General features: G+C 37.3%; 1 protein-coding gene across 1 annotated transcript; it reads right to left on the bottom strand.

Annotated features, from left to right (window-relative positions):
* Window positions 1–4329: 4329 nt before the first annotated feature.
* LOC109050262 (guanine nucleotide-binding protein G(I)/G(S)/G(O) subunit gamma-13-like) lies at window positions 4330–10448 on the bottom strand. The gene is made up of 3 exons (XM_042722818.1): window positions 9879–10448; window positions 7492–7624; window positions 4330–5538 (listed from the first exon to the last, which is right to left on the bottom strand). The coding sequence occupies exons 2-3, from the start codon at window positions 7587–7589 to the stop codon at window positions 5433–5435; spliced, it is 204 nt and encodes a 67-aa protein (XP_042578752.1). The 5' UTR covers window positions 7590–7624; window positions 9879–10448; the 3' UTR covers window positions 4330–5432.
* Window positions 10449–10836: the final 388 nt, after the last annotated feature.

The following is a 10836-nucleotide window of genomic DNA, read 5'->3' as shown; positions in this document are numbered from 1 at the left end:
TCACACAGTCAGTTAGAGTGAGTCAGTATTTTTCCACAGTAAGACATACAGCATACAGTTGCTGCCAGTCTTAGCGCAACACAGATGATGTGCACAGTTATGAATGTACAACATACTTAAAATGTTGACCTTGGCAGAAATATTCAAGAAGATGCATATTTTAGGTGCCCTGACAATGCATTTTTTAATCTGTGAGTTCAGCGCTTAATATTTAGGGTAACGTTTGATGATTTTACCTCTATCTCAGCTGCTGATGATGTGCAATGTTGTGGATGACTTCGTCCCAGGCCTATTCCCCATAAGGCACTGCTGTTTCTACACCACATGGTCTGCTAACAAAGCACCAGAGATTAAAGAGCTGTCAGCTCGGGGCTTTAATCTCCTAAAGAGGGACCGCTGGGGCACACAGGCACGTCACAGCACATACTTCCTGTCACTGCCTGTTGTCTGAAGGAGGGATGGCAGTGACAGCATTTATGCACGACTTAGAATATGAAGCGAAATGAAGGATGATGCTTTTTGCTTATTAACAAAAGACTCAGACTGTACGTGTTTTCATATCGGTTCCCTGAGAGAAAGAAGGAGTGGCCACGTAACGCTGAGTGGAATAAGAGGCATTCAGCTCCTCTTGGGCAGTTCAGCCAGATCGTTGTGCAAACACAGCAGGCCCACGGGGGTTAACTCAGCCACATAATGACACCACAGTGGAATAATGGGCAGCCAGGCTCAAGTTTGTTTTTGTTTGCTTTGTAAAATGGCTGATTCTGAACTGTGGGGACACATACCTTGAGAAGGAACCTCTCTCTCAGGTTCAGTTTACAATCAGAGGGTCATTCGCAGCATTAGAACCATACATCTTCCTCTTAAAGCACATTTGCACATGTGCCAAAAGTGGGCCAAAGATCACAATCCCAACACACATCTCCAATCATTCAATTTACACTCAGCCAATTCCAATTAACCCAGGTTACAGAAACAGAAGAGTTTAGAGGGGAGTGGGAAAAATGGGTGTCTCCAGAATCTTTGCACTGTCCTCATTTGAGGAAATGAAGCATGGCCTCAGCTTGACCCGTCTCCCTTGGTGGCACTCAGGCAAATGGAATGAAGGGTGCAGGTGTTTGACAGCGCTAATATATACGTGTAGATTGACTATATAAGAGTGCACTGACAGAACTAGATCACTTGCTTTTGCCAGGGGACAAGAGCCACGCTGCAGTGACAGAAATGGCTCATAAATGTCCACACACTGTATGCATACACTCTACTTTACATTTATTAAGTCTCAAGAAGCCTACTTGCTCATTGCTGTTGTCTATCTCTCAACCCCGATACCAGAATGAATGCTTCTGAGTCTTAGAGTGAGTCCCACTCCTAAATGAGCTACTCATGGAGAAATTAGTTTAATGAGAGATCAGCTAGTTACCTCCTGTATATATGTAGACCAGTGAAATTTGTTTTTTTTTTCTCACGTTTACTTATTTGTTTTACTTTTTTGACAATTTTTGTCCTTTCCAATAATTAAAAAAAATAAAAAAATCATTTTATACATATAATTTTTTTTGTTTTTTTGTATTTTATTATTATTTTTTTATTATTTTATATTTTTTTATATATTTTTAGGAACAAAGTAAAAAATGTCAAAGTGACAAAGCTGCCTTGATATTATAAAGAAAAAAAGGAAAAAAGCTTAATTACTGAAAGCAATTCCTAAACATACAATCTTATCAAGTACAGTATTTTTTGCATAATCACTTATAATATCTTAGACAAAAAAAAAAAAAAACCTGCTTATTACAATTTTAAAATATTATGGTGCAAATGCCCAATATTTCTTTGTATGCAAAGACATTATTTCAAATATTGGGGATATTTGTATACACACAAATAAATCATAAAATGTTTCAGAATAATTATAAATATGTAAACACCTACTAATGACCTTAAAGAAAAGGGAAGTTTGAGTTGTATAACAAAATGTTGTTTCTTTTGCATTGATAATAGACTTGACACATATTTGCCTAATTCGGTCATATTTAGTTCATCATGTTCTTAAGACATGGTCATGCATGAACTAAAAGGTTAGATTAGCACTGCCTTGTGGTTAAAAATAAAATGATATGCATAAGGTTGACACTAAGTATGTTTAAATGACCACAAACCCTGATGACTACTATCCCTTATTTAAACCAAAATACTGCCTGGATCACACTTTTACACTCCGAGATTGTTCTCTTCTTACAACACATCTTTTTTAGATTCTCAAAGGAGAACAGCAAGAGTGTTTAGAGCAGCAGGTGGTTTTACAAGCCAGAACCCATCATTTATTCTCTCCTGTGAGATGTCCGTTCACGGTCCTTATGCCCTTCTTAGCATAAATCCCCATTTCAGATCCAGATATAGGGTTCAAATACATGCATTTGCTGCATTTAGATTAAAGAGGCTTTAAGCTTTGCCATGTATGCAGATTTACGATCATTGTGTCAGACTTCATCAGAGTAGCACTTTACCCCAGATGTGTACATTTAAGCAGACTATTGGTCCATGTGATCGTGTATGTATTTAGAAATGGAGATTTGTGATGGGGCTGAGAGAGTGGATTATTTTGGGCAGATTAGAGTGTCATCTGCTGCAGGTTCAACTGGCGTAGAGAGCAATCATGTGAATGTGTGGCTAGGCAATGGGCATCAGGATTATCAATCCTAATCTTTGAGGGTGAGCCATTATCCACTGCATTAGTCTCTTGGTCCCCAGAACCACTCATGGCATCTTTGTTTGTTGTAAATGTGTGACTGGACAGTCAGTCATGCGCAGATCTATTAAGTGCATGAAGAGTCATTGGCTTTGGTTATAATGTCTGGTAAAGTTTCCCTTGCAATACACAGACTGGTCTGCACAGAGTGAAGTCAAAGTGTGTGAAAAGAAGAGCTACATTCTTTCCCTTAGTTGGAAAAAATTCTGTTTCTCTTAGTTGTGAGAAAAAAAGACCCTTGTGTATTCCATTATTTATCTGAGAATGAGTTTGTAATGCTTTTTGCAGTGATTTTGGAATGCGGATAAAAAGATGACAGACTGTGCTCATTGTGCTAGTGGTCTTGTTGTACAAAGCTGTGCTATGGCTTACTTCTACAGAAGAGATACCAGATCTCTCACTCAGTAGGACATTTAAGAGTGTTTACGATTAATTGCTTGTATTCCTCTTTTGTAAGTTGCCTTGGATAAAAGCATCTACTAAATGAATAAATGTAAATGTAATATTTGTTGATAAAAGACCCCAAATGAAGATCTTTTGAAGACATTAGATTGCATGTGATGAAAGCACTAAATAAACATAAAAAGTGGTTTTAGATGTCAATATATTGTTTGTTTTATTTAAATATCATAAAACATAAGCCTATGACCCGCCTACACTCCAAATACATGCATTTGCTGTATCTAGGTTAAAAAGTCTTTTAGCTTTGCCATATACTGTATGCAGATTTAAGGTCCTTGTGTCAAACATCGTCAGAGTAGCACTCTGAATCTGTCCGAAACTTGGGGGCCGTTCACACAGGAAACATTCTTGTTTATTACCTCTGATATATTTTTAATTGTTGGTCTATGTAAACATGCAGCTGTTGTGCAGTCCTGCTGTTTTTCAGCATCTCAAGCCACGAGTGTTATGTTTCTAAGCACTGTGTAAAGTTAATAGCAGTCCACCTATAAACTTTGAAACCATTCAGTTGTCTGTGGCTGTTTTGCTTCCCTTATTCTTGAGTTTACAAAAACATAAAGGTGGTAATTCAAGCAGCTCTTACAGTAAGAAAAACTCTTATTGTGAAATTAAGGTACAGATCACTACACATGGCTTACGGAAAAAATGATATTGTGGCCACAAAATGAAGAATTTGTTCCCACAACTTATTAATTTGTTGCCATGTTTTATTAATTTGTTCCCTCATTTTAGTTAAATTGTGGCCATGTTGTAGTAATTTGTTACTCGTTTTAACCATGGCCACGATTTAACTAAATTGAGGGAACAAATTAGTGAAAAGTGGTGATTTTTTTTATTTTTTACAAATGAAGTGGGTACGAATTCTTAATTCATGGCAACAATATTGTGTTTTTATTTTCCCTGCAGGTCATGTACAGGGCTCCATAATGGGGTGAAGGGACATGATTAATTGTTATTTTTTCATCATAATTTATTATTACATTATATTACATTAGTACATTCTCAAACTAAATTAATGTTACTGTAATCAGTAATTGTTATTGTGTAAACAGACAGATATAATATACCCTTGCCATACCCATGACACTCACACTGAAACACACAAATGACATTGAAGCTGTCTAAAAATCCTCTACTTTATTCAGTAAGATGTTTTGTAAAACATTCAATAAAAAAATTTAATCACTTATTGCTTTTTATTAAACTAGTACTTGATCTTATGCATATTTTCTCAAAGCATTCTCATATGTAACACACCTCTAGATAATTAGACAGGTTACTACTGTTTGAATATATAAAAACATGAACAAATCAAAAGTCACAAATTAACCCCACATCCTTGCCATAAGTGCAGATCGAGCTATTAATCTAAGAAAAAAAGCCTTGGCCAGTGCACAACCTCTCCGTTTGCATATCCATTCGATGCTTTAGGGTGCTGATGGTTTACTAGTCCCTCACACACTTACATTCTTTTTAAGGAAATTGTGTACAAGGCAGTATTTGATGGTGACCTGGCAAGATGCGTTTTTTTTTTTTTTTTTTAATCCATAGCTTTCAAGGAAGGATGGGTGCAGTTGAACAACAGCAGGTCCATTGTAATTTTTAAAGCAGTCGGCGCCAACAGCTTCGTTAGCAAATCAAACCATAAATAAATTAATGATCATAAATAAGTTAATAAATTAAAACAATCTGTACATGTTTAAAAAGTGAGATTGCTGAGTGTGGTGTAAATAGTGCACGGGCCTGCAGGAGAACTGAGCATGCTGCGTAACAGAGGGTAACTCACAAATTTGCTGCCTTTGCCTTTTTGAGGCATTTTTTAGCATTACTTTTTGCCTCTGTCATGCAGTATGTTATCTAACAGGCCTTTTCTGGCATTTCGATGTCGACACTACATGCTTGAACTCAAGATCAAGTGTGCAAGCAGCGGTGACAACACTGAAGTCAAGGAGGCAATAGAAATTCCACTAACTGCATATAAAGGTATATTGATAGTTATAAATATAATAGTAATGCATGTCAAAGGGTCAAATTCTTCAATTGACTAAATAGAGCTAATGTTGTGTGCATGAGTGTGAGTTTTGTTGTGCAGTGGATGCTAAGCTGCTGTACATTCATGGTGAGGGAATGAAACAGAGAGAGCAAGCGCCGTGTGATCCTGTCAGGCTGGTGGAGGATCAGACGGAGGGCTGGGACGACTGCTGCTGCTGCTGCTACTCTTTTATAGAAGCACACACTTGCCCTTCTCCACCCATGGATTGTTCTTCATCAGCTCAGGATTCAGGAAAGGGTCTTCAGGCACACACTCCTCGATCCACTTCACCAGGCTGAGGAGAGGAAGGAGAAGTTCCCTCATCATAAGCTAACTGCGTAATCTATTTAAAGTAGCAAATTTGGTGCAAAAATGAGTACTATTTAGGAGTAAATAGAGCAGAGATTTGCTCTGTATGCGGGTGACTTTGAACATGGATGCTGAGTGTGAAGGAATTGGGGCCATGCAAGATCGCACCCATGTTGAACAAATGATAAATGAGGCTGATAATAACGCAACTCTTTGCTGAAGCATTATCCATCACAGGCGATTAATAGAAATGATGTGTCAGATGAGAGTGATATTCTTAGACTCATGCTAGACTCCATCCAAACCCAAATGCTATTAAGTCATCATCACCCAACATTTTGACTCCACAATTGCTTATTCAGCTAAACTACACAATAACACTGAAAGAACCACTACGCTGGCATAAACTGAGCTGTTCACTACTGGCTGGTAAAATGTAATTTGTAACAGAAAAATTACCATTGTGAATATTTCAGGAAGAGAGCCCTGGGACACAGGGAAATGAGATGTCACTGTAATGTGACAGTGGAGGGTGTGACTAAGAGGCCATGCTTGCTCTCAAATTGGAGAGTAAAGCACCAGAGATTTGAGAGCATTAGCTTTGTCCTGAACAATCACCAAGAGGACCTGGCCTCTGGGCAGCCTAATTTGTGACATGAGGTGAACCTGAAAATTCAGAAATAACTGCAGCGAGTTCATGGTGGCTTAAGGGTTATTCAATCAGGAAACAGTTTAGAGAATCCACTGACAAAACTGATCACTCTCCACAACAGGAACTATGAGGTTTGAACAATGTAGAGTGGATAATTTAGGTGGGGGGGGGGTCATCATAATTTTTTAACATATTAGATGACCATTTACCAAATAAGTAAATAGACAAGAAATACTAATTTAAGTTATTTTATTATTACTATTTTAATTATTTACTTGTATTACTTAGATTACCTCCAGGACCTTTATGAGCTTAAAGCTTCTGCTAAAATATAGTCCATTACAACAAAAAAGAGTGACGAATAACACAACAATATTAATATATATTGTTGAGGTTTTATGTTTACCATATACACTACTGTTCAAATTTGACAGTAAAGACTTTTACATTTTACATTACAAAAACAAATCTCAAATAAATGCTGTTCTTTTGAACTTTCTATTCATCAAAGAATCCTGAAAATGTACAAAAAAAAAAAGTTTTCCACAAAAATATTAACCAACTGTTTGCAACATTGATAGTAATTAGAAATATTTCTTGAGCAACATATCAGTATATTAGAATGATTTCTGAAGGATCATGTGACACTGAAGACTGGAGTAATGATGCTGAAAATTCAGATTTGCCATCACATTAATAAATTACACTTTAAAATATATTAAAATACAAGTTCTAATGATATATTTCACAATATTACTATTTTTATTGTATTTTTAAACAAATGCAACCTTGGTGAAAATAAGATGCTTTTTTTAATATAAAAAAAATCTTATTGACCCCCAAACCTGAATATTAAAATAATACTGAAACCCTTAAAGTGCAATGTTTACCCACAGCAAAAAGTCACAAAATTGCTCCAATTAGCGTCTTAACTTGCATTAGTATGCAAAGAGAGAGGTCACAGAGTAATATGAGAGAAATGTAAGTAGAACTATTATATGGTCAAAACAAGCATTAAATGTACTGTTTAGAAGCTATTATAACAAAACATTGACTGGTTAATGCCATTTTGACCAATGACAATTAAAAAAAAATTGTATAATAAAGGGACAGAATACATGATTGGTGTTCTAATGGCTTACTGCTGTTAGGTTTCTCTGTACTTGATTATGTGATGAAAAGCAACAAAAATAGAAGGAGGTTAGAATAAGTCATTATGTTTTCTGTTGTGATGTGGGGCGACAGCATACAATATATGGGTTGGAACAGAACAAAAAGCACACTCACTCTGTCACTGTCTTTGAGGATTTCTCCCTTTTGAAGGCCAGCTGGTACTTGAGGCTTTCTACCTCCTTCTTCATCTGGGGCAAGTCCATCTCATCCATGACTGCGGCTTGATGTGGAAGTGATCAAACTTAACCTAAACAAAAAGATTGAAACAAGAAAGATTGTTTTTGCACATTGTGTCCCTAAACAAACGCTCATATTTAAAATGCTTAGTGGATCTTTTACATGACTCAGTGACTCTTTCAACAGCCATCCTGTTCCACAAGAAGTTTTTAGACAGGTGCTGGCTCAAAATGTAAATGTAACATGCAGTGTTTGCTTAAACAGCTGATTTTGCATCAGTCGATGAGAACTGCAATGAAATATCTTGCCAAACCAGCACCTCACACTATTTGTATGTACAGTAATAATGATTTGTGAATGTGATTTGTATGCCCATGCTGAACAGTTTGCATATGTTCCATGATATGAAAATAAACAAAGATACCACTTTTTGTCATGTTTATTCAGTTGCTTTGACTATACTACAATAATTCATTTTAGACTTTTCCAGCAAATATTGGTATATTTGATTATATTTTTTATTTTGCATTTGATTCATACATTTAATTAAAGTTTTATTCACTGTTCTTGCATATTATTGAAAAAGTAAAAATGTGTGGTTATTACCTTAAAGAGCTGTTTCTACCTCATGTATCCCTTAAAAAAATATTATTGGTGTAGTCTAAGGTTATAAGGCTCATTCAGTCAAGCTACATTTTATTTTTGACTTGAAAAACAAGCTGAATAGTTGTCACCACTCACATTTTAGACTTCCTCACAAAACATTTCTCAATGAACATACTGTAACCTCACATATTCTGTTTTTTCCCCTCCCTGTTTTGTTCTGGGATGTATTGCATGCATAAATTTAGCTTTCAAATAAAAGATTTCAGTAATTACAAGCTAGTCTTAAGCTTCCTCCTCTCTAAGCAGGAGTTAAGGGGGATCAGAGTTTGAGTCTTGAGAGTTTTGGGTGTTGAGAGGAGTCCAGCATTAGGGCATGTGTGAGCCTAAGAGCAGAGACAGTTCAGCATGCAGGTGTTCAACTGCCTGTCTGCATCCGTCCCATAAAGGCTTTTAAGTGCTTCCCAGCAACACCAGCCAGACACTGGAGCCTCGCGCTCTAAAAGCTCTGATTTCACTATCTGAGACTAAACACACTCAGAGCAGCTGGGAGATTGTGCTGTTTTTCCAATCAAATGTGATGTTCAGAAATGGTTAGGGGACACAGATGTTTCACAAGCTGTATAAAAAAAATGTACTGTTCTAAAACGTCTCACTTCTTTCAAACCATCCATAAATATTTCATGCGTACTTCACACTTTTTAAATGTGAATTTGTGTGCCAATATAACGAAATTAGAAATCAGTTGTTGCTAAAAGTTAAATACACTGATTTCAGTGCTTCACTGAGGCCCTAAACAAATATATAATCAATAGTGTCCCAGAATATACAGCAGTTTGCCACATGCCATAAACCTCTTTCTTCCACTCACCCATTAGTCAAGAACCAAATATTACTGATGCAACAAATATTTGATAAAATAAATGGATGAGACTATTCAGGTTTATGTTTTTGGTTTGTTCATAATATTATGTGTACACAGGTACACAGTGTGACATATTAGATGGAGGACCAGGACAAACTTCCCAAACCAAGTTCTTCATGTAGGTCGTTCAGTGATGTAGGTCATCACTACATTGCATTCAAACAGGGAGAGTAAATTTGAGGTTGATTAAAAAAACAAACAAACTAAAGAATTAAAAATGTAACAATTACTAAACAAAAGCACATTTATAATGATAGGTGTGTGTCCTAACTGGTATGCTGGTGTAGAAAGAACTAGAGAAGAGAAATGAGAAATCAAATATGTCAATAAACGTGATAGCACAATTTCTGTAGCTACATGATCATCTGATGAAGACCAGCATGACTTGCTGTATCTCAGTTACCGCCAACATATTTAGGTTCCCAGAGCAGATAAAACTATTAAGAAGCTACTGCAGGCTGAGGCTGGATTGCAGGCTTCTTAATTTCCTCCTTCCTGTAAATATAGGCTACATTTAAATAACTCAATGATTTTATTAATCAAAAATGAGGGGCGGGTAAAAGCAGGACGCTGAAAATCGAAGTTTTATGTAACACCGGCAAAATCGCTGGCAGCGACAGCGGCGATGGATGGAGGGAGTGGTAAAAAAAAAAACAATATGAAAATGCAAAAAATAAGAATGCATTGGTATCAGTAACTAACATTTCACGCTAACATCATAAGTTATGTCAACTGTCATCAAGAGACAATCCCGGAAAAGATGAGATCGATATGAATTCACATTTGTGTCGCTTACCTCGGTGATGTAGCTATCTTTGGGTAACGTTAATACCCGAAGCCCGTGTTTGGTGCAGACTGCTCTTATCTATGGGAAATGTCCTCAGATCAATCAAAACACGCACGCTTGTGTCCAATTGACGAAAAACGACGGACGACTGTGTATCCGATGTAGACAGCCAAAGGACTAGACGGGGAGACTAAAGATAGGCTGGCAAGCTCCGGCAGCAGCGGCGGAGACAGCTGAACGATGCTGAAGAAGTTGAGCTGATGGCAGTGGTTACAGCCTAGTGAACTGCTGCTCAGCCGCTGCTGGGCCAATGTGTAGAGGAGGTGCTGGGGCAAATCTGCCTGGGAGGGGCAATCAGAGGGCGGTTATATGCTGCTGAAGTCGAAATGCCTCTCCTGATGTTGGAAACAAAAGGACGCCCGATGTCCCGATGCCTAATCGCTAGAATTGTCTGTTACGTTAGTGTCAATGTTTAGATTTCCCATACGCATATGCTTCCACTCTCCTGGTAAGTTACGTTTAGTCCACTTTGCCCTAATATGTTAAAACTGAGCTCCAACTTGAGATTGTTTTTTTTGTTGTTGTTAAAGAAATGATGTTCAGCTTTAATGAACATCAGGCTGTCAGCACGAATTTCTTGCTTAAATAAAAGTTCAGTAAACATTTTATTATTTTCTCTCCGCCAACTAAAATAGTTCCAGTCAAAACATCAAGCTTTGCGTGTTGCCAAGCAACACGTCGTTTGAAAGCCGGTTTGGAACGACGTGTATTTTGACGCGGATCCACCGAGCTTCTGTAATCCGCTCCGGGTTTTTAATGTCCCACTCCTCGTTCATTAGCGCGAAACAGCTCTCGATCGAAAGGAAATACTAATGCTAAGACTTTCAAACAGCTTTTGGCTGTGGACAAGACCATTTGGGTGATACAGTGAACGTTTACACTAAATATGAATGCTGTTGGAACGCCT

Source organism: Cyprinus carpio, chromosome A3, assembly GCF_018340385.1.
Source record: "Cyprinus carpio isolate SPL01 chromosome A3, ASM1834038v1, whole genome shotgun sequence".
Lineage (NCBI taxonomy): Eukaryota > Metazoa > Chordata > Actinopteri > Cypriniformes > Cyprinidae > Cyprinus > Cyprinus carpio.
The sequence above is the reverse complement of the archived record's forward strand: the minus strand, read 5'-3'. Positions and strand labels throughout refer to the sequence as shown.